The sequence below is a fragment of the Pleurodeles waltl genome, chromosome 10 (genome assembly GCF_031143425.1).
Source record: "Pleurodeles waltl isolate 20211129_DDA chromosome 10, aPleWal1.hap1.20221129, whole genome shotgun sequence".
NCBI lineage: Eukaryota > Metazoa > Chordata > Amphibia > Caudata > Salamandridae > Pleurodeles > Pleurodeles waltl.
The window spans coordinates 652,809-676,455 of NC_090449.1; the positions used below are offsets into that span (position 1 = coordinate 652,809).

Sequence of the window (23,647 nt, forward strand, 5' to 3'; positions counted from 1 at the left end):
ATTATTTCCTCCGGTCTTGCCGCCAAAAGTGGGGCCGTGACCGGAGGGGGCGGGCAACTCCACTAGCTGGAGTGCCCTGTGGTGCTGGCACAAAGGGGTGAGCCTTTGAGGCTCACCGCCAGGTGTGACAATTCCTGCCTGGGGGAGGTGTTAGCATCTCCACCCAGTGCAGGCTTTGTTACTGGCCTCAGTGGCAAAGGCACTCACCCCATGGGGCCAGCAACATGTCTCGAGTGTGGCAGGCTGCTAAAACCAGTCAGCCTACACATGTAGTCGGTTAAGGTTTCAGGGGGCACCTCTAAGGTGCCCTCTGGGGTGTATTTTACAGTAAAATGTACACTGGCATCAGTGTGCATTTATTGTGCTGAGAAGTTTGATACCAAACTTCCCAGTTTTCAGTGTAGCCATTATGGTGCTGTGGAGTTCGTGTTTGACAGACTCCCAGACCATATACTCTTATGGCTACCCTGCACTTACAATGTCTAAGGTTTGGCTTAGACACTGTAGGGGCACAGTGCTCATGCACTGGTGCCCTCACCTATGGTATAGTGCACCCTGCCTTAGGGCTGTAAGGCCTGCTAGAGGGGTGACTTATCTGTACTGCATAGGCAGTGTGAGGTTGGCATGGCACCCTGAGGGGAGTGCCATGTCGACTTACTCGTTTTGTCCTCACCAGCACAAGCTGGCAAGCAGTGTGTCTGTGCTGAGTAAGGGGTCCCCAGGGTGGCATAAGATATGCTGCAGCCCTTAGAGACCTTCCCTGGCATCAGGGCCCTTGGTACCAGGGGTACCAGTTACAAGGGACTTACCTGGATGCCAGGGTGTGCCAATTGTGGATACAAAAGTACAGGTTAGCGAAAGAACACTGGTGCTGGGGCCTGGTTAGCAGGCTTCAGCACACTTTCAATTCATAACATAGCATCAGCAAAGGCAAAAAGTCAGGGGGTAACCATGCCAAGGAGGCATTTCCTTACAGAGATGCACTAAGGCTTTGTTGCTGGATTATGGTCAGCCATTCTGACTTTGTTGGCTTGCTTGAGGGACACAGACTTTATTTATAGGGGGTGCCATAACCAGTCTCTGCGGCACAAGGGTGCTTGGGTCTGCGGCTGCGTGCCTGGGGTTCGGCTTGTTGGAACATCAATATTACTCCATTGCTGAGCATAGGGTTAAAGTTACACTGCACCAGCTATGCTCCTCTGCGACAGGGGACACATGGGTTCTGCGTCAGCTGATGGAACAAGAGGTTTGTTTTCTGCTCATGTATGTTGGTGAGCTGAGTTTTGTATGCTGACGGGCGTAGAAGCTTGGAGCCTGTTGGAGTTAAAGGCAGTGGCAAAGTGATATTGCGGGCCAGGAGGTATATCTGATGAAGCCGGCGCAGTCTCGATCCTGGTTGGTGGTTAAGAAAGGGATGCTTGTGCCGGCTCTAGGCAGCCTGTGGATTTTTCTGCAGAAAGCTGAAGCGAGTTTGAATCTCAGACAAATGTCCTGGATAAGAAGTGTCCCGAGATGCCCATACTTTAGTAGTTAAGGGTCATAGAGTGATCCTTAGAACTAGAAGGCAAGGGGATTGTGATTTTTTTTTTTTTTTATACAGATTTCCAGGTAAAAACTCACTGCAACATTAGAGCAGCGGTGCAAGAAAAGGATAGTTTAGGACAGAACAACCAGGCACAGAGAGAAGGACAAATGACATAGGGGCAGATTACAACCCCGGCAGTAAAAACCACCTACCGCAATGGCCCTCAAAAGACTGTGGCCGCGGCTACCATTATGACCACAGCCGGATTTCCGCCAGAAGGTTGGTGTAAATCTGGCTGTGGTCATGATGGCGTTAAGGTGACACTGCCCCCAGCAGCAGCGCCACACCAGTAGACCGCCGCAGACCGTATCATGACTCATGATGCGGCCTGTGCTGCTGCTGGGGGCAGCGCCCCGTCCCGTCTCCTGCCGGAGGACCCCCAGACATCAGGTAAGTCGGGTGCTCCGGCAGAGAATGGGTGTGGGGGGTGTTTGTGTGTGTGTGGGTGCATGTCTGTGCGTGCATGTGATGCGTGTTGTATGTGTGTGCATGTACGGATGTGTGAGTGCATGTATGTTGTATTGTGTGAATGTGTTTTTGTATGTCAGTGTGTGTGTGAATGGATGTATGCATGTGTGGATGAATGTGGGTATGCGTGTGTTCGTGTGTGCACGAAGGTGCATGTATGTAGTGGGGGGTTCTCTGGATGAGGGGTGGTGGGGGGGAGGAAATCTTGGGAGGGGGGCCGGGGAAGAGCCCCATCAGTGACAGGGAAGAGATTACCTGTCACTGATAGTGCCTACTGCCATGGTTTTCGTGGCAGGAAGGTTGCCACGAAAACCATGGCGGTAGGCAGGGTCATAATCCTGCTAGGCGGGCAAGTGACGGCCGCCGTGGTGGTTGGTGTGGTACATTGCCTTAGCCAAATCGCCAATGTCTTAATGTGGAGAAAAGTACCACCAGCCTGTTGGCAGTACTTTCCTCCATATTAACGCCATCTGCCGGGGTCATAATGACCCCCATAGTCTTTTAACACGAGTTGTAGGCTATGAACCAACAACCCAGACTAGAAACAACTGTTTTCCAAATACTGCCAGGACCACTCTAACAGACTCACTGAGTGTGTAAAAAGCCCAATCCAGTGGGTGAGAGGTCTACCATGACCTTTTGATTAGCTGACAAGACAGTAAGACCTCACATGCTGTTGAATTCCCCATGGAGGGACAATGTTGGAAAGTTGTAGAACCTTTTGCTCCCTCAGGGTCACTACTCCAGGGGCCAGGGCTTCCCTTCAAAACATCACCTTCGCTCACTGTGGTCCAGGAGTGGTATAAACTCTTTCCCCTCCCCACGCCCTCCATCCAGAAAGCCTACTGTGGCATATTCAAGTGTGCTGCATTAAAGTTCACCTGGAAGACACTGCACTATGTAAAAAGGCAGACCACCAACCTGGCTTTTGTTTCCTATAAAGGTATGTTTGGCTGCTGATACAGTGTTCCTTTCTGACATGTTTTCACCGTTTCTGGGATTAGGTGAATGTTTGTCTTTCCTCCAGTCAGGCAGCCGGTTCCAACTGGTCTTCAATCAAACGTGTGTCTAAGTTGGATCTGCAACGTATTTCATAGAAGTGAACAAGCTGTGTATTATCCACTGCAATCCTTCTCAGAATGTCCTAAGTACTCCCTAAACTGTGCTTTCAAAAGACATATCCGGCTTTAACATTAATCAGACCCTTTTGTTACCTTTCTTGCGACCTCCCCAACAGGAATCATTCTGTGTTAAGTGTCGGAAAACATTAACAAGCAATGAGAGGAAACTATAGGCCTGGCTTCACTGGTGTAACTTTCTCTTATAAGAGTGCGCGTAGATAGGCGGTGTCTGGCCTCACCCTTTTCTGTCAGAGGTTACCAGTGTCTCAGGGCTCTTTTTATGTGAGAATGTCAGTGTCTGAGCTTTGTGAATTGCCTTCCGGGAGACTTGTCCACAACTTTGCACTACAATACCGTATGAATCTGGGATTTTTTTCTGTTCCACCTGTATTTTCAGTTGTTTTATAATTAACGTTTTCATTGAATGTTTGCTTTTCATGATGTCTCTTCCAAAAACAAAACTCTGAGCACCTTCTTTGCATGATGGCGCTCTAACCTTCCAACGTTGTACTCCAGAGACAACAGAGGAACTTGCTGTTTTATTTTAATGTCAATTAAAGTCAGAGAAAATCTCAAGGTGGAAAAAGGTCCCTAATTGTAGTTCTTTTGCCAGCATAAACAACCAACAGTCATCCTCTTTAAACCCGGGTGTAGGAAGTTCGCTCTGTATGTACTATTTCAAAGTAAGGAATAGTATGCACAGAGTCCAAGGGTTCCCTTTAGAGGTAAGATAGTGGCAAAAAGAGATAATTCTAATGCTCTGTTTGTGGTAGTGTGGTCGAGCAGTAGGCTTATCAGAGGGTAGTGTTAAGCATTTGTTATACATACACACAGGCAATAAATGAGGAACACACACTCAAAGACAATTCCAGGCTAATAGGTTGTTATATAGAAAAATATATTTTCTTAGTTTATTTTAAGAACCACAGGTTCAAGAATTACAAACAATACTTTAAATGAAAGGTATTTCACTCAGGTATCTTAGGAACTTTGAATCATCACAATAGCATGTACAGTTTTGGCAAAAATGGCAATAAGCTATTTTAAAAATGGACACAGTGCAAAATTCAACAGTTCCTGGGGGAGGTAAGCATTTGTTAGGTTCACAGGTAAGTAAAGCACTTACAGGGTTCAAAGTTGGGTCCAAGGTAGCCCACCGTTGGGGGTTCAGGGCAACCCCAAAGTTACCACACCAGCAGCTCAGGGCCGGTCAGGTGCAGAGGTCAAAGTGGTGCCCAAAACACATAGGCTTCAATGGAAATAGGGATTCCCCGCTTCCAGTCTGCCAGCAGGTAAGTACCAGCGCCCTCAGAGGGCAGACAAGGGTTTTTTTTTTGGTGGGGGGGACACAAGCAGGCACAAAAAGTACACCCTCAGCGGCACGGGGGCGGCCGGGTGCAGTGTGCAAACAGGTGTCGGGTTTGTAATAGAGATCAATGGAAGACCCGGGGTCTCTTCAGCGATGCAGGCAAAGGTGGGGGGGGGTGAGGTTCTCGGGGTAGCCACCACCTGGGCTAGGAAGAGGGCCACCTGGGGGTCGCTCCTGCACTGGAGTTCAGATCCTTCAGGTCCTGGGGGCTGCGGGTGCAGTGTGTTTCCCAGGCGTCTGGTTCTTTGAAGCAGGCAGTCGAGGTCAGGGAGAGCATCTGGATTCCCTCTGCAGGCGTCGATGTGGGGGCTCAGGGGGGTCAACTCTGGCTACTCACGGGCTCGCAGTCGCCGGGGAGGCCTCCCTGTAGAGTTAGTTTTCCGCAGGTCAAGCTGGGGGCGTCGGGTGCAGAGTGGAAAGTCTCACGCTTCCGGCGGGAAACGTGTGGTCTTTAAAAGTTGCTTCTTTGTTACAAAGTTGCAGTCTTTGTGGAACAGGGCCGCTGTTCTCTGGAGCTTCTTGGTCCTTTTAGATGCAGGGTAGTCCTCTGAGGCTTCAGAGGTCGCTGGACCCTGGCGGACGCGTTGCTGTTGCAGTTTTTCTTGAAGTGGGGAGACAGGCCGGTAGGGCTGGGGCCAAAGCAGTTTGTGTCTCCGTCTTCTCTGCAGGGCTTCAGGTCAGCAGTCCTCCTTCATCTTCAGGTTGCAGGAATCTATCTTCCTAGGTTCTGGGGGGCCCTAAATACTAAATTTAGGGGTGTGTTTAGGTCTGGGAGGTTAGTAGCCAATGGCTACTATCCCTGAGGGTGGCTACACCCTCTTTGTGCCTCCTCCCGGTGGAGAGGGGTTCACATCCCTAATCCTATTGGGGGAATCCTCCATCTGCAAGATGGAGGATTTCTAAAAGTCAGAGTCCCCTCAGCTCAGGACACCTTAGGGGTTGTCGTGACTCCTTAGAGACCTTCCCTGGCATCAGGGCCCTTGGTACCAGGGGTACCAGTTACAAGGGACTTACCTGAGTGCCAGGGTTGTGCCAATTGTGGAAACAAAGGTACAGGTTAGGGAAAGAACACTGATGCTGGGGCCTGGTTAGCAGGCCTCAGCACACTTTCAAATCATAACTTGGCATCAGCAAAGGCAAAAAGTCAGGGAGTAAGCATGCCAAGGAGGCATTTCCTTACACAGGGGTATTGTTAAAATGTGGCTTGCTTGGGTTGTTATTCAGACTCAGCCTGAATGAATTGCTTCAGTGACACTGCTGTGATTTTTAGGACATAGGAGCACTTCGGTTGAGTCGCTGAGCAAGGTCAATTGGCCTTTGTTTTTGGGGAAGGAGGATAATTGTATTAGGCTTTCCAGTCAAATTATTGTGTGTTGTCACACTTGAATTCCAATGGCTTCATTAAAATAAAAACAGAATTTAGCGTTCTACAGACATGTAGTCTTCTGTATGTTAATATTTTTTCCAGAATATTGGATGTAGGCAGATATATATTTGAATTCAATAACCGTGTCTACAATGGTAAATTAGTGTTACTAGCAAGTAACGTTTGCTTCCTTTCTGTATCACTGATTGTCATTTTTCTTTTAATCTCTGTAGGAGAAGTCGAAACTGGAGAGTGAACTTGCTAACTTCAGCCCTCGCATCAATGACATCAAACGTGTGATACAGAGCCGCGATCGGGAGATGAATGAACTGAAGGATAAAATGAATGTGGTACGTGCTGGGAGGCAGAGCGCAATGGGACAGTCAGAGTGGGCTTTTTCTTCCTGGATCTGGCTAACGTGACAAGAAGTGTGATTCAGGGCTCTCACGGCCACAGGCGTTCACTGCGTGTGGAAAGGAGATGCTGAGGTGTGTTTTGGGTGGTGAATAGAAGGGACAGGGGGTCAGGAAGGGCTTCTCTTTGTCTGGCAAGTAGTAGAAACTTGCATAACAGACATGGTGCCCCTGATTCAGAGCTGCACCCGTAACCAAAATGACCACAAAATTAATGTGTTGGCATGCCTGTCAGGCTTTGGAGTATTAGAGGGCTGCCTCATATTAGAGAGAGACCTCCTATGATAGGAGCACATTCATGAATGATTTCAGGCATGTGAGTCAGAGATGTAACACTGGGGAGTCCTCGGCGATGGACTCCCTCTCCTGATGCCGTCCGCTCCAGCACCAAGCACTAACCATGTGAGTCAGACTGAGATGACTGATCTGTAGGAGAAGAGGAGTGTGTACTCTGTGCGGGGAGACCTTTGGGTGTGACTGAGCTAACCCACATGCCGGCTCAGTTCTGCACAGTTTAAGGTTCAGAGGGAGATCCCTATGTAGGTTCACTTACGTTCCTGACCAGTGCCACCTTTTACAGGTTGAGGATGAAGTCTTCGAGGAGTTCTGTCGTGAGATTGGTGTGAGGAACATTCGTGAGTTTGAGGAGGAGAAAGTGAAGAGGCAGAATGAGATTGCCAAGAAAAGGTATTTTTGATCCCTCACTCTCTCTAAAATGCATATTGGGCCTTTCTGTTCTCTTAGGGAAGTGTATAGTTGCTTGGAAATGGTCTTTCCCTAATCCGCCCATTGCGGGTGCTCCTACTTGTTATATTGTCTTTTGAGACGAGAACTGCTGTCTTCACTGCATTTTGGGCTTTTCACCACCCTGAGAATGCCGGTGGGTGTTTCCTGCAGCAAGGAGCGGAGTATTGAAAAGGACAGTTAGTCCTTTATGCTCGTGTCCTCAGGCCAAAACCTGGAAACTAAATTCTGTTCCAGGTAAGGCAAATCCATTTGCTAACCATCATTGGCTGTCGTCTTTCTTGCTATTTCCTGCTTCCTGATCTGACATTTGCATTGTGGTCTGGTTTGTGGTTTGGTTTGTGGTTTTTGCTTTATAATTAAATGAGGCAAGTTGCTCTCTGCTGTGGAAACCAGGTCCAGCTCACTCTGCTCTTCATTCCATGACAGGCTGGAGTTTGAGAACCAGAAAACCCGCCTTGGCATCCAGCTAGACTACGAGAAGAACCAGCTGAAGGAGGACCAGGGCAAGGTGCACACCTGGGAGCAGTCCGTCAAGAAGGATGAGAACGAGATTGAGAAACTTAAGAAGGTACGTCTGCTCTTTCCAGAAGTCACAGAAGGGGTTGTGTGAGGCTGGAGATAAGGAAGGAATGCCGAGCAGTGCCTGAGAGATGCTGGACATTTGGCGACAACTGGTCAGTATCCTCTGTAGCCGCTATTGTTTACCGCTGGAGTCCAGGCCACATACGGGTGCTCAAGGATTGGATACCAAGTTACTACTTTTAGGCTCTTGACATTTACTGGTTAGTGTGAACAAGCAATCGAGGCTTAATCCCAGAGGTGGAGGGTGTTGGAAACCCCAATACAAGCTATTTACTTCACAGTTCACCTTTGATGGCTACTTTTTTAATGGCTCTCTAAAAAGAGGAGCTAAACCAGGGATGTACACAGAAACACAGTGCATTGACTGGTGCTAGCTTCTTCAGTGGCTGATACACACAATACCCATCGAATTTGCAAGGTCTCAGACTTGTTCAGCATTTACTACCTTTGGAACACAGGTCTCCCTGACATCGTAAATGGACATCTACCCCTGGTTTAACCGAATTGCAAGTGAAATTGGTGGTATTGTTTTTTCGTTGCTGAAGTTTGGGAGGATGGAAACATTCTACCCTTAGAAATTTTATGAGGACCTTTTTTAGCAGGGGATTGCTGATTAGTCCTTCATGATCACTGCCGTTTGGTTAATGGTGCAGATGCAGATTCTGTTGTGGGAGGGACAGAACAGCCTGCACTTTGTCTCTCCATGAGCACCTCTTCATGAAGCCTGTATACAATGAGGTGCAAAGGCCTCATACTCCACTGTGCTTGTGTTTTGGATACGTTTGGTTGAAGCCAACACAGTCACTATCTACTGCAAGAGCCATTACCTTGCACAAAGGCTGTGTCAGCACAGCAGCCAAAAAAGGACATTTGAAAAGGAACCACCCCAAACCAGTTCCTTGACTTATAAAGGTGACTCAGCATCCTCTGTCTGGGCAATCAGTATGATTATGGGGACAAAACCACCTCACCTTGTTCAAGTCGTAGTTCTTCTTGTCCAAGTAAGGTAGTGTAAGTAGCACCAACATGAGCGTTGACTGGCGCCCGGCCTCCATCCCTGGCTCATGTGGTGAACCGTGTGAAAGATTGACAACCCGCCAAGCGATCACATACTGCCCAGCATCAGTGCAGCATGACTGGACAGACTTCTGCTGCTGCTGATGTGCTTTGAGTCTTGCAAGGCCCAGTAACCCTGGTGTTAAGATGACCTTTCTCGACCACCACGTCCACCGACCTGGAGGCCAGAACTGCCAAAGACGTGTGACCTCTGCGTACTTGTTCATCCCCAGTTGCAAGATCAAATTGGTGGGGACCCTGTCAACTATCCCACAGAAGTGGGATGAGGTGCTGACTGTGCCACTGCCAGGGGCCCCTCATAGATCTCCACACCTTACTGCAACACAGCCATTCGGTATCGCAAGACCTGAAGTGAGAGACAAGATCTTGGCACAGTCCCTTTACCATCCACTTGATTTGGCTGATTTGTGTCCTTCCAGAAATCACTTCTCCCTCAAATGTCCCTCCATGCTTCTTTCTTGTGTACTTCTCCCCTGCGCTCAGTGTCGTACTCACCGTTGTGGGCTTCTCCTGTGCGCTTGGTGTCGTACTCTCCCTTCTGCGCTTCTCTCCTGCGCTTGGTGTCTTACTCTCCCTTCTGTGCTTCTCCCCTGTGCTTGGTGTCGTACTGTCCCTTGTACGCTTCTCCCCTGCGCTTGGTGTTGTACTCTCCCTTGTGCGCTTCTCCCCTGCGCTTGGTGTTGTACTCTCCCTTGTGTGCTTCTCCCCTGCGCTTGGTGTCGTAATCTCCCTTGTACGCTTCTCCCCTGCGCTTGGTGTCGTAATCTCCCTTGTGCGCCTCTCCACTGCGCTTGGTGTCGTAATCTCCCTTGTACGCTTCTCCCCTGCGCTTGGTGTCGTAATCTCCCTTGTACGCTTCTCCCCTGCGCTTGGTGTCGTAATCTCCCTTGTACGCTTCTCCCCTGCGCTTGGTGTCATACTCTCCCTTGTGCGCTTCTCTCCTGCGCTTGGTGTAGTACTCTCCCTTGTGCGCTTCTCCCCTGCGCTTGGTGTCGTAATCTCCCTTGTACGCTTCTCCCCTGCGCTTGGTGTCGTAATCTCCCTTGTGCGCTTCTCCCCTGCGCTTGGTGTCGTACTCTCCTTGTGCGCCTCTCCCCTGCGCTTGGTGTCGTACTCTCCCTTGTGCGCCTCTCCCCTGCGCTTGGTGTCGTACTCTCCCTTGTGCGCTTCTCCCCTGCGCTTGGTGTCGTACTCTCCCTTGTGCGCTTCTCTCCTGCGCTTGGTGTCGTACTCTCCCTTGTGCGCTTCTCCCCTGCGCTTGGTGTCATACTCTCCCTTGTGCGCTTCTCTCCTGCGCTTGGTGTAGTACTCTCCCTTGTGCGCTTCTCCCCTGCGCTTGGTGTCACACTCTCCCTTGTGCGCTTCTCCCCTGCGCTTGGTGTCGTACTCTCCCTTGTGCGCTTCTCCCCTGCGCTTGGTGTCGTACTCTCCCTTGTGCGCTTCTCCCCTGCGCTTGGTGTCGTACTCTCCCTTGTGCGCTTCTCCCCTGCGCTTGGTGTCGTACTCTCCCTTGTGCGCTTCTCCCCTGCGCTTGGTGTCGTACTCTCCCTTGTGCGCTTCTCCCCTGCGCTTGGTGTCGTACTCTCCCTTGTGCGCTTCTCTCCTGCGCTTGGTGTCATACTCTCCCTTGTGCGCTTCTCCCCTGCGCTTGGTGTCGTACTCTCCCTTGTGCGCTTCTCTCCTGCGCTTGGTGTAGTACTCTCCCTTGTACGCTTCTCCCCTGCGCTTGGTGTCGTAATCTCCCTTGTACGCTTCTCCCCTGCGCTTGGTGTCGTACTCTCCCTTGTGCGCTTCTCCCCTGCGCTTGGTGTAGTACTCTCCCTTGAGCGCTTCTCCCCTGCGCTTGGTGTCGTACTCTCCCTTGTGCGCTTCTCCCCTGCGCTTGGTGTCGTACTCTCCCTTGTGCGCTTCTCCCCTGCGCTTGGTGTCGTACTCTCCCTTGTGCGCTTCTCCCCTGCGCTTGGTGTCGTACTCTCCCTTGAGCGCTTCTCACCTGCGCTTGGTGTCGTACTCTCCCTTGTGCGCTTCTCCCCTGCGCTTGGTGTCATACTCTCCCTTGTGCGCTTCTCTCCTGCGCTTGGTGTAGTACTCTCCCTTGTGCGCTTCTCCCCTGCGCTTGGTGTCATACTCTCCCTTGTGCGCTTCTCTCCTGCGCTTGGTGTCGTACTCTCCCTTGTGCGCTTCTCCCCTGCGCTTGGTGTCGTACTCTCCCTTGTGCGCTTCTCCCCTGCGCTTGGTGTTGTACTCTCCCTTGTGCGCTTCTCCCCTGCGCTTGGTGTCATACTCTCCCTTGTGCGCTTCTCCCCTGCGCTTGGTGTCGTACTCTCCCTTGTGCGCTTCTCCCCTGCGCTTGGTGTCATACTCTCCCTTGTGCGCTTCTCTCCTGCGCTTGGTGTAGTACTCTCCCTTGTGCGCTTCTCCCCTGCGCTTGGTGTAGTACTCTCCCTTGTGCGCTTCTCTCCTGCGCTTGGTGTCGTACTCTCCCTTGTGCGCTTCTCCCCTGCGCTTGGTGTCGTACTCTCCCTTGAGCGCTTCTCACCTGCGCTTGGTGTCGTACTCTCCCTTGTGCGCTTCTCCCCTGCGCTTGGTGTCATACTCTCCCTTGTGCGCTTCTCTCCTGCGCTTGGTGTAGTACTCTCCCTTGTGCGCTTCTCTCCTGCGCTTGGTGTCGTACTCTCCCTTGTGCGCTTCTCCCCTGCGCTTGGTGTCGTACTCTCCCTTGAGCGCTTCTCACCTGCGCTTGGTGTCGTACTCTCCCTTGTGCGCTTCTCTCCTGCGCTTGGTGTCGTACTCTCCCTTGTGCGCTTCTCCCCTGCGTTTGGTGTCGTACTCTCCCTTGTGTGCTTCTCCCCTGCGCTTGGTGTCGTACTCTCCCTTGTGCGCTTCTCTCCTGCGCTTGGTGTAGTACTCTCCCTTGTGCGCTTCTCCCCTGCGCTTGGTGTCGTACTCTCCCTTGTGCGCTTCTCTCCTGCGCTTGGTGTAGTACTCTCCCTTGTGCGCTTCTCCCCTGCGCTTGGTGTCGTACTCTCCCTTGTGCGCTTCTCTCCTGCACTTGGTGTAGTACTCTCCCTTGTGCGCCTCTCCCCTGCGCTTGGTGTCGTACTCTCCCTTGTGCGCTTCTCCCCTGCGCTTGGTGTCGTACTCTCCCTTGTGCGCTTCTCCCCTGCGCTTGGTGTCGTACTCTCCCTTGTGCGCTTCTCTCCTGCGCTTGGTGTAGTACTCTCCCTTGTGCGCTTCTCACCTGCGCTTGGTGTCGTACTCTCCCTTGTGTACTTCTTTCCGTGCTGCTGCCACCATTGTGTGCAGCGCGCTCTCTCTAGTGCTTGTTCCCAACTCCTTTGCTCCATTTTGTTCCTCCGGCTCTGCCACTTTTATGTTTTAATACTGAAGATGCACGGCATCAGAAAAGGCACTTTGCTTTGCCCTCTGTTGCCGTATAGCATCTCCAAAAGCCATTGGAAAAGCTGGCAGGTTCCAGAGGCGAGACCTATTGAATTTGTCAGTGGTTCCTTTTTAGGTTATGGCCAGTGCAACACAAGAAAGGGGGCGGGATAAAGGATAAATTGGTTTGGAAAAGGATTGATTGTTCTCCCTCCTTGGACCACCAGAAAGCTACGGTTTTGGTCAGGGTCCAAAGGCTGTAGGCTATCGCACCTGTAGAGGAAACATCAAGTAGTGCAGACCCACAAGGTGCATTCTGTGTGCATTAACCTTGCACTCGATCTCCTGGTCTCCTCCTCAGATACTCTACACAACATACGTAGTGTCCTACAGGAAATTCTTCTCCATTTCCAGTTGAGCGACTGCTCCCCTCCCGGGCGCAAGTGAAAGGACTGTCCCTACATTGGGCTCCTTCCCCGGTGTGTGGGAAGCAGCCACTCTGGACCAGGGGTTTGACTTTACACTTGGCCCCATCTCTTCCTCCCTTGCTATGACCGCCTCGGCTCTACAGAACACATAGAGCAGGTCCTGGGAACTCCCGGGTTGTCTTTCACTGAGGGTGCAACGTAAAGCATACCAGAAGAAAATACAAGCTGCATGGCTTTTTTCAAACCACGGTTAGGATTTCTGACCCTAATTTTTTTTTTTTTAAAGAGAAAGTTTATACTAAAGTCATTTTTTCAAAGACGTCACTGAGCTATTGGTGGTATTGGTTTTAAAATGAAAATTGCGCTTCAAGCTGTTTTCTTTTCTCCACGTTTGGCTCTTCTTCACACAAGTGGGCACTTAGGGAGACCTGAAATTATTTGTTGCTGTTATTCAGACACCTTTTGTTTTCTCCACCTTGTTCTATGAAGATTCGTATGCATGGTGTAGAGAAGTACCTCCCTTTCCTTTCTCTTATATTTTAAAATCCTTTCTCTGACTAGTTAATAGAAGCAGGCTGGTTTTGTCCTTCTCTCCCCCTCGGCAGGAGGAACAGCGGCACATGAAGATCATTGACGAGACCATGGCGCAGCTGCAGGACCTGAAGAACCAGCACCTGGCCAAGAAGTCTGAAGTCAACGACAAGAACCACGAGATGGAGGAGATTCGCAAGAAGCTAGGTGGCGCCAACAAGTAAGTCACGTAGGACCTGTGGCTGGCGGGGTGGCGGCAGGCTGCTAGGACCCGTGGCTGGCGGCAGGCTGCTAGGACCCGTGGCTGGCGGCAGGCTGCTAGGACCCGTGGCTGGCGGCAGGCTGCTAGGACCCGTGGCTGGCGGCAGGCTGCTAGGACCCGTGGCTGGCGGCAGGCTGCTAGGACCCGTGGCTGGCGGCAGGCTGCTAGGACCTATAGGACCTGTGGCTGGCAGGAGCCAGGACAGGACTTGCCTGTGGCTGGCGGGTGCCAGGACAGGACCTGTGGCTGCCAGGAAGCAAGGGAGTTACGTGGGATTGGGGTATGTTGGCAAGTACAATTAGTTGTAATGAGAAGCTCAATGTGATTGATGAATGAGCAAACTGTGCAACATGACAGGTGTGTAAAGGCTGCAGAGGTTTGTACCTTGTCAGTTTTCTGCACATGCACGTTGGGTGTGCTATGTTCAAGAAGCTGTTGTCTGTAGTTAAACTCTGCCCTGCATAGTTACGTGGGGCATGGCTTGAAAGGGCCTGTGCTGATGTGTCTGTGTTCTCATCAGGGAGCTGACTGTCCTGCAGAAAGAAGTGACGGCCATCGAAACCAAACTGGAGCAGAAACGCAGTGACCGCCACAACCTGCTGCAGGCGTGCAAGATGCAAGACATCAAACTGCCACTGTCCAAGGGCAGCATGGATGACATCAGTCAGGAGGAGGTAATGCTGGTGCACATTCTGTATCCCAGGGCAGGAGGGGTGACCGCAGTCAGGAGAGGGTAATGCTAGTGCAGTCCTGTATCCCAGGGCAGGAGGGATGACATCAGTCAGGAGGAGGTAATGCTAGTGCACGTCCTGTATCCCAGGGCAGGAGGGGTGAGGGTAATGCTAGTGCACGTCCTGTATCCCAGGGCGGGAGGGGTGACCTCAGTCAGGAGAGGGTAATGCTAGAGGGCGTCCTGTATCCCAGGGCAGGAGGGATGACATCAGTCAGGAGGAGGTAATGCTAGAGGGCATCCTGTATCCAAGGGCAGGAGGGGTGACCTCAGTTAGGAGAGGGTAATGCTAGTGCACGTCCTGTATCCCAGGGCAGGAGGGGTGACCTCAGTCAGGAGAGGGTAATGCTAGTGCACGTCCTGTATCCCAGGGCAGGAGGGGTGAGGGTAATGCTAGTGCACGTCCTCTATCCCAGGACAGGAGGGGTGACCTCAGTCAGGAGAGGGTAATACTAGTTCACGTCCTGTATCCCAGGGCAGGAGGGGTGACCGCAGTCAGGAGAGGGTAATGCTAGTGCAGTCCTGTATCCCAGGGCAGGAGGGGTGACCTCAGTCAGGAGAGGGTAATGCTGGTGCACGTCCTCTATCCCAGGACAGGAGGGGTGACCTCAGTCAGGAGAGGGTAATACTAGTTCACGTCCTGTATCCCAGGGCAGGAGGGGTGACCTCAGTCAGGAGAGGGTAATGCTGGTGCACGTCCTGTATCCCAGGGCAGGAGGGGTGACCTCAGTCAGGAGAGGGTAATGCTAGTGCACGTCCTGTATCCTAGGGCGGGAGGGGGTGACCTCAGTCAGGAGAGGGTAATGCTAGTGCTCGTCCTGTATCCCAGGTCAGGAGAGGGTAATGCTAGGGCACGTCCTGTATCCCAGGGCAGGAAGGGTGACCTCAGTCAGGAGAGGGTAATGTTAGTGCAGTCCTGTATCCCAGGTCAGGAGAGGTGACCTCAGTCAGGAGAGGGTAATGCTAGTGGATGTCTTGTATCCCAGGGCAGGAGGGGTGACCTCAGTCAGGAGAGGGTAATTCTGGTGCACGTCCTGTATGTGACCTCAGTCAGGAGAGGGTAATGCTAGTGCACGTCCTGTATCCCAGGTCAGGAGAGGGTAATGCTAGTGGACGTCTTGTATCCCAGGGCAGGAGGGGTGACCTCAGTCAGGAGAGGGTAATGCTAGTGCACGTCCTGTATCCCAGGTCAGGAGAGGGTAATGCTAGTGGACGTCTTGTATCCCAGGGCAGGAGGGGTGACCTCAGTCAGGAGAGGGTAATGCTAGTGGACGTCTTGTATCCCAGGGCAGGAGGGGTGACCTCAGTCAGGAGAGGGTAATGTTAATGCAGTCCTGTATCCCAGGGCAGGAGGGGTGACCTCAGTCAGGAGAGGGTAATGCTAGTGCAGTCTTGTATCCCAGGGCAGGAGGGGTGACCTCAGTCAGGAGAGGGTAATGCTAGTGCAGTCCTGTATCCCAGGGCAGGAGGGGTGACCTCAGTCAGGAGAGGGTAATGCTAGTGCACGTCCTCTATCCCAGGGCAGGTGGGGGTGACCTCAGTCAGGATAGGGTAATGCTAGTGCACGTCCTGTATCCCAGGGCAGGAGGGGTGACCTCAGTCAGGAGAGGGTAATGCTAGTGCACGTCCTGTATCCCAGGGCAGGAGTGGTGACCTCAGTCAGGAGAGGGTAATGCTAGTGCACGTCCTGTATCCCAGGGCAGGAGGGGTGACCTCAGTCAGGAGAGGGTAATGCTAGTGGACGTCTTGTATCCCAGGGCAGGAGGGGTGACCTCAGTCAGGAGAGGGTAATGCTAGTGGACGTCTTGTATCCCAGGGCAGGAGGGGTGACCTCAGTCAGGAGAGGGTAATGCTAGTGGACGTCTTGTATCCCAGGGCAGGAGGGGTAACCTCAGTCAGGAGAGGGTAATGTTAATGCAGTCCTGTATCCCAGGGCAGGAGGGGGTGACCTCAGTCAGGAGAGGGTAATGCTAGTGCACGTCCTGTATCCCAGGGCAGGAGTGGTGACCTCAGTCAGGAGAGGGTAATGCTAGTGCACGTCCTGTATCCCAGGGCAGGAGGGGTGACCTCAGTCAGGAGAGGGTAATGCTAGTGGACGTCTTGTATCCCAGGGCAGGAGGGGTGACCTCCGTCAGGAGAGGGTAATGCTAGTGGACGTCTTGTATCCCAGGGCAGGAGGGGTGACCTCAGTCAGGAGAGGGTAATGCTAGTGGACGTCTTGTATCCCAGGGCAGGAGGGGTAACCTCAGTCAGGAGAGGGTAATGTTAATGCAGTCCTGTATCCCAGGGCAGGAGGGGTGACCTCAGTCAGGAGAGGGTAATGCTAGTGCAGTCTTGTATCCCAGGGCAGGAGGGGTGACCTCAGTCAGGAGAGGGTAATGCTAGTGCAGTCCTGTATCCCAGGGCAGGAGGGGTGACCTCAGTCAGGAGAGTGTAATGCTAGTGCACGTCCCCTATCCCAGGGCAGGTGGGGGTGACCTCAGTCAGGAGAGGGTAATGCTAGTGGACGTCTTGTATCCCAGGGCAGGAGGGGTGACCTCAGTCAGGAGAGGGTAATGCTAGTACAGTCCTGTATCCCAGGGCAGGAGTGGGTAATGCTAGTGCACGTCCTGTATCCCAGGGCAGGAGTGGTGACCTCAGTCAGGAGAGGGTAATGCTAGTGCACGTCCTGTATCCCAGGGCAGGAGGGGTGACCTTAGTCAGGAGAGGGTAATGCTAGTGCAGGAGGGCAGAAACATGTTTAAGGGGTGGCAGCAGCACAGGCTGCCCGGAAAACTCCAGAAGACTAGTAAGAACAATGCCGGGGGTCCTGTGTTGAGCACCAAGATTGCATGGAATCATACAACCAGTACTGGTAACAGTATTGGGGTATGATTCCAGCATGTTTGATACCAAACATGCCCAGGTTTGGAGTTACCATTATGTAGCTGGACACAGCTGTGTCCAGTACATGTGTAAAATGGCTTCCCCGCACTTACGAATTCTACCTCCATTACACTGGACTTTGTAGGGGCACTTCTGCGCATGCAGGCGTGCCCTCGCACACAGCCACCTGCACCCAGCCCTCTGGGCTAGGAGGGCCTACCATAGGGGTGACCTGTAGTGAGAGGGTGCATGCACGTTTATACGCAAGCAGCAATGGCAGGCCTGCAGAAACATTTTGCATGGGGGGACCCCTGGTGCCCCAATGCCCTGGGTACATAAGTACTATATACTAGGGACTTACATGGAGGCACCAGTATGCCAATTGTGGGGTGTGCAAAGTCCTAAGCAACCAAAGAGGGAGAGAGCAACATTTACTGGGGTCCTGGTTAGCAGTCAAAATACACTGAGGGCAGGCAAAAAGTGACAGTAACCATGCCAAAAAGAGGCTTCTTTCCTACACTCACAAAGTGTTGACAAAAACTTCTAAATTGGACCTGTTGACGAAGTTCTGCTCTTCATCAACAGCAAGACCTGATTTGAAGTCAAACCAACCTTCTTTTCTACCCCTTAACGCTGATACCATTAAGGTGCAAGTCAACACAAGAGACGCTGTTGCTATCCTATACCTCACCCATTAAGGTATCACCTGCCCCCTCCAAATAACCTCCTTGATGAAGAGGAGGAATATTCAGATAATGGACTTTTCGTAATGGCTCGTAGCCTTTCGGATTTACGCATTAAATGCCTAGAGGAGGATGAAGATGACCAACAGTATCCCCAACAATCATACGTTCATGAACCGTTCACAGACCAACATCACGCCGGTTATTCACAACAGCAGCAGCAGGAACCTACAGTACAAATGCCAGTCTCACTGGTCACCAATTTAAAATATATGCTGGTGAACTACTAAAGCGGATTCCAGCCATCAGGGTCTGGCACCCACTGCCACAAACCCTCTAGTCCACTACTCAAATAGGGGGCAGAATCTCCAGGTATGTCAACCGGAGATCTCAGATCACATCAGATCAGTGGGTCCTCGCTGTCACCAGGGGACATACTCTGGACTTTCAGCAAGCACCTCAATGTACCACAGTGAGGGCCACCAACTACCCACTTGAAAGAGCTCCTCTTTTGATACACAAGAGAGCCATAGAAATTGTACCGTAGTCTCAGAGAGGAACCGGCTTCTACTCTCACTTCTTCCTTATTCAGAAATGGGCATGTGACTGGTGCCAATCTTAGATCTTCGTCAGCTGAACAAGTTCCTGAAAATAACAATCACTCCATATGGTCACTCTTCAGGATATGTTAACCTGTTAAATCAAGGGGATTGTCTGACCGCCTTGGATCTCCAAGACACCTATTTTCATATCCCAATACACCCCAGCCACAGGAAGTTCTTGCGCTTCAAGGTGGCCGGCACTCACTACCAATTCAAAGTGTTACCATTCGGTCTGAGGTCCGCCCCCAAGTTTTCTCCAAGGTCTTAGCTCCAGTAGCAGCATTTCTCAGACAAAAAGGAGTTTGAGTATTCCTGTACTTGGACAATTGGCTCATAAAAGCAAACACTGCATGCCAAGTGGCCAAGGACACAACATGTCTATCTCTTTTCTTCACCTTAGACCTGTTGGTCAACTTCCAAAAGTCACATCTAACTCCTACAACCAACATCACCTTTCTGGGAGCTGTGCTGGATACAGAACAAGCGAAAGCTTTCACCTCTCAAGAAAGACAGCAAAAGAATCACAACCTAGCACTACACCTCACCAAAAGAAGGTCCACTTCTGTCTGGATCTACAAGTCTTCCTGGGGATGCTTTCCTCCTGCATTCTCCTCATACCAAACTACCATCTCCACATGAGACCATTTCAAGGGGAGTTGGACATACAGTGGCTCCAAGTCAACGAATCTTTTGATGATATTGTTCAGATAACGCCTGCAATGCGGTGAGCCATTAAATGGTGGTCGCAAACATCCAGCATCTCTGAGGGCCTCCCCTTCCTGGCTCAGATTCCAGAAAATGTCATGACCACAGATGCGTCCCTAGGGGGCTTGGACGCTCATCTCTAAGACCTGACAGTGAGAAGACAATGGACCACCCAGGTAGTAGTGCTCCAAATCAGCTTGCTGGAATTAAAGGCCATCTTCCTGCTGCTCAAGTCTTTTTTCTAACCAAAATCACGGGCTCATCTGTTCGCATACAAACCGACAATGCCACAAGCAAGCCCTTCCTCATCAAGCAGAACACGCTCACCAGCGCTGTATCCAGGCACAAGAGATATGAAACTTGGCCCTTTGACAACACAACTTTCAGGGCGGAGCACATATCAGGAGTGTCCAACACCCTTGCAGGACCACAACAAGCTGCCATGGGTGGGAGATCTACCACACTACTTTCAATCATCTTTTCCATTGCTGGGGCAAGCCCAGCTTAGACATCTTCATGAAGTGAGAGAACAACAAATGCCAGCACAAGTTGGCAACCGCAGAGACGGTCGTGGGGAGTGCATTTTTTATCAGATGGTCAAGAATTTATGCTTACTCTACTCTTCTCCTGATTCCACTGATCCCAAGAGTTCTAAAAAAAAAAGATGAAGAGGGAACCTTGTCGACTGCTACTCTTAGCTCCCAAGTGGCAGTGCCAGTTTTGGTTTACAGACCTCCTGCTCCTCTCGGACAGCCTCCTATTCCGTTGCAACCAATACCGAGCTTGTTAGCGAAGAACCAAAGCTAGGTCCGTCATCCCAACCGACTCCTCTTCAGCTGACGGCCTGGCTCCTTAGTTCCATGAATTCTATGACCTAAATATTCCTGCTGATTGATGAGAGGTACTCGCTAATGCTAGAGCCTAGACTATAAATAAAAATACAAACTTCAGTGGAGGAGATTTTGTATCTGGTGTAGGGATTCCAAGGTCCGCCCTTTCTCATCTGCAGCAAAGCAGATACTTCTGTATCTTCTTTATTTAGCAAGATCTGGTCTATCACACTTTTCCATCCAAGTGCCTCTGGCAGCCATGTCTAGATTTCATTATACCAGTCATTCTCTACCCTTAGGGTCTTCCGGAATAACAAAACAATTCCTTAAAGGACTATTCAGGTTGTTTCCTCCAGGAACAACCCCTCCTCCTTGGCATCTCAATGTTGTACTATCGCAAATAATGAAACACCCATTTGAGCCAATTCACAATACAGAGTTGAAATACATTTCCTGGAAAACAGTGCTTCTCCTAGCGCTTACTTCTGCAAAGCGGGTCAGTGACATCCAGGTGTTTACAATCAAACAACCTTTTCTCCAGTTCCATACTGACAGTGTCACCCTCAGGAATAATCCTAAATGTATCCCTAAGTTCCCGTCAGACTTCCACTTAAATGAACCAGTCATATTGAGAATTTTTTTCCCAAATCCTCACACTCCAGCAGAGATATAATTGCATAGACTACATATAAAACAATGTCTGAAGTTCTACATACAGAGACCTAGCAACTTCCGCAGAGCAGATCAATTGTTTGTGGTCTACAGCGACCTCAGAGAGGGATTTCCTGTTACTAAACACACAATAGCAAGGTGGATTGTTTCCGCCATACAGTTGTCATCAACAAGCAGGAAAACCATTGACGAACAAAGTCCAGGCCCACTCCACCATAGCTGTCTCCACCTCCACAGCTGTTTCCGCGGGCGCCGCCTATACAGCAGATACGTAGAGCAGAAGCCTGGTCTAGCAGGCGCACTTTCACTCCGCATTACTGCCTCGATGCCGCAGAAGGAGCGGGCAGCAGTAGGACGGGCAGCGCTACGGAGTCTGGGTGAGGGGGGCCACTTACTTTCCCACCTTCACAGTTTAGTTTGCATGGCATCTTTTATACTGTGACTTTTACTGCTGACTATTCTGATTCAAGCAAGAGAATCTATGAACGATCCAATAACGGAGACGAAAATGAGTTACTTACCTGTAACTGTGGTTCTCCAGTATTGGTATCTTTCATAGATTCACATGCAAATCACTTTCCTCCCCGTACAGCCTCATCTTATGTCTTCTCGTTCTTTATCTCACTTGTGGTAGAAAGTCTGAGACTGGAGGCTCTGTGGTGAGGTTTCTAAAGGGTGCTGTTGCCTGATTGGCTGGACTTGGGGGGTCATTTCTAAGAACACTGTCTCTTGCATTTACTTTAATGTAAACTTTTGCATTACTGTTCCTATGTACCTTGGGACTCCCACTTCAACGACTGGGAATGATTTAAGCATGTGAATCTATGAAAGATACCAATATTGGAGAACTGCAGTTACAGGTCAGTAACTTATTTTCTTCTTCCCTCATCAGTGGGGTGTTTTGAACAGCGCTGCACTGCACAGTCAATGTAATTCCTGTCTGATCTATAGCCTAAGGATAGAGGTGGAACCCAGTACTGATGTGTATTTGCTCTCTGTGATGGGAGATGGACACCGCGTAAATAACAAATAATTATTTACTTGGATAGTCATTGTAGTACCGTAGACGTGTTGCTTTATTTCTGCGCATCTGTCGTATTCTTGCCGAAAGTACACATTCACATCCTGTTGAATGAAGAATATTCGTATTGTGTGTTCTTTACCCACAAACCAAAGCATCCACAGAACCCCTGCATGTATGTGCTTATGAGGGTGTGAAACACTGCTTGCGGTATCTTACCACATGAAACCTGCATGAAGGTTCTCGACCATGGCTCAGTGCATTCTGAAAGTAACCTCATTCACCTGGGCAGAGCCCTCGCTGCTCGGTCATCACAAGTAAACTAACGAGCAAAGTTTGAGTGACACACAGCTGCCAATCCCTCAGATTACAGGGTCCTACACTCTAGAACATCTGCACTCCCAGCTCCTGCAGAACACAACGTCCTTTGTTTCTGGAAGCTCCTGGGTAACGATAATCTTTTCAGGCTAGCATTTTACTGAATGTTATTAAAGAAAGCTAGATTCAAGTTGGTTCCTTTCCTTCAATTGAGAATCTAAGTAGTGTTGTGAAGTTCGGATTCTGTTTTCTCTAGGCACCCAAGTTAACGACAAAGTGACAATGTGCCCTAAACAGTAATCATTAACATTTATCCAATACAGCTGTTTGGTCATCTATGCACCCCTTTCTTTCTGCATATCAGGGATCGCAAGAAAATGAGTCCGTCAGCAGCAGCTCTCAGAAGACGACCACGGTGCATGCCAAGGAGGCTCAGATTGAGATTGACTACAGTGAGCTGTCCGAGGATCTGAAGGTGAGTTTAAGGGGCAGCAGCGTGCTGTGCACCATAGCTGGGACAGAGAGGAGCAGCATTAGAGGCTCGGAGCCTTTAGGGCAGCAGCGCGCTGTCCAGTGGAGGCTAGGAGCCTTTAGAGCAGCAGGACACTGTGCCCAGTGGAGGCTAGGAGCCTTTATCGCAGCAGAGCGCTGTCCAGTGGAGGCTAGGGAGGAGCCTTTAGGGCAGCAGCGCGCTGTCCAGTGGAGGCTAGGAGCCTTTATCGCAGCAGCGTGCTGTGTCCAGTGGAGGCTAGGGAGGAGCCTTTAGGGCAGCAGTGCTCTGTGCCCAGTGGAGGCTGCTAGGATCCTTTGGGGCACCAGGGTGCTGTGTCCAGTGGAGGCTAGGGAGTAGCCTTTAGGGCAGAGCGCGCTGTGTCCAGTGGAGGCTAGGGAGGAGCCTTTAGGGCAGCAGCGCGCTGTGTCCAGTGGAGGCTAGGAGCCTTTAGGGCAGCAGGACACTGTGCCCAGTGGAGGCTGCTAGGATCCTTTATGGCACCAGTGCGCTGTGCCCAGTGGAGGCTAGGAGCCTTTAGGGCAGCAGCGCGCTGTCCAGTGGAGGCTAGGAGCCTTTATCGCACCAGCACGCTGTGCCTAGTGGAGGCTAGGAGCCTTTATCGCAGCAGCGTGCTGTGTCTATGGAGGCTAGGGAGGAGCCTTTAGGGCAGAAGTGCGCTGTCCAGTGGAGGCTAGGAACCTTTATTGCACCAGCACGCTGTGCCCAGTGGAGGCTAGGAGCCTTTATCGCAGCAGCGCGCTGTGCCCTCTGAAGGCTAGGAGCCTTTAGAGCAGCAGGACACTGTGCTTAGTGGAGGCTAGGAGCCTTTATCGCAGCAGCGTGCTGTCCAGTGAAGGCTAGGGAGGAGCCTTTAGGGCAGCAGCACACTGTGTCCAGTGGGGGCTAAGAGCCTTTATCGCAGCAGCGTGCTGTGACATGTGAAGGCTAGGAGCCTTTATCACAACAGCGTGCTGTGCCGAGTGTAGGCTAGGAGCCTTTAGGGCAGCAGGACACTGTGCTTAGTGGAGGCTAGGAGCCTTTATCGCAGCAGCGTGCTGTGCTCAGTGGAGGCTAGAGAGGATCCTTTAGGGCAGCCACACGCTGTGCCCAGTGGAGGCTGCTAGGATCCTTTAGGGCAGCAGTGCGCTGTGTCCAGTGGAAGCTTGGAGCCTTTAGGGCAGAGCGCGCTGTGTCCAGTGGAGGCTAGGAAGGAGCTTTTAGGACAGCAGCGCGCTGTTTCCAGTGGAGGCTAGGAAGAAGCTTTTAGGGCAGAAGCGCGCTGTGCCCAGTGGAGGCTAGGAAGGAGCTTTTAGGGCAGAAGTGCGCTGTGCCCAGTGGAGGCTAGGAAGGAGCCTTAAGGGCAGCAGCGTGCTGTGCCCTGTGAAGGCTACTAGCCTT

At 51.2% G+C, this 23,647-nt stretch overlaps 1 protein-coding gene across 1 annotated transcript in view; it reads left to right on the forward strand.

The window, feature by feature from the left end:
• The window catches only part of SMC1A (structural maintenance of chromosomes 1A), a 205,068-nt gene that overhangs the window by 143,256 nt on the left and 38,165 nt on the right, over positions 1–23,647 (forward strand). Inside the window, exons 14-19 of the mRNA XM_069209287.1 lie at positions 6,143–6,259; positions 6,903–7,009; positions 7,496–7,637; positions 13,143–13,288; positions 13,851–14,004; positions 22,121–22,231. Of these exons, the coding sequence (XP_069065388.1) occupies positions 6,143–6,259; positions 6,903–7,009; positions 7,496–7,637; positions 13,143–13,288; positions 13,851–14,004; positions 22,121–22,231 (777 nt within the window). The remainder of the gene's footprint in view (positions 1–6,142; positions 6,260–6,902; positions 7,010–7,495; positions 7,638–13,142; positions 13,289–13,850; positions 14,005–22,120; positions 22,232–23,647) is intronic.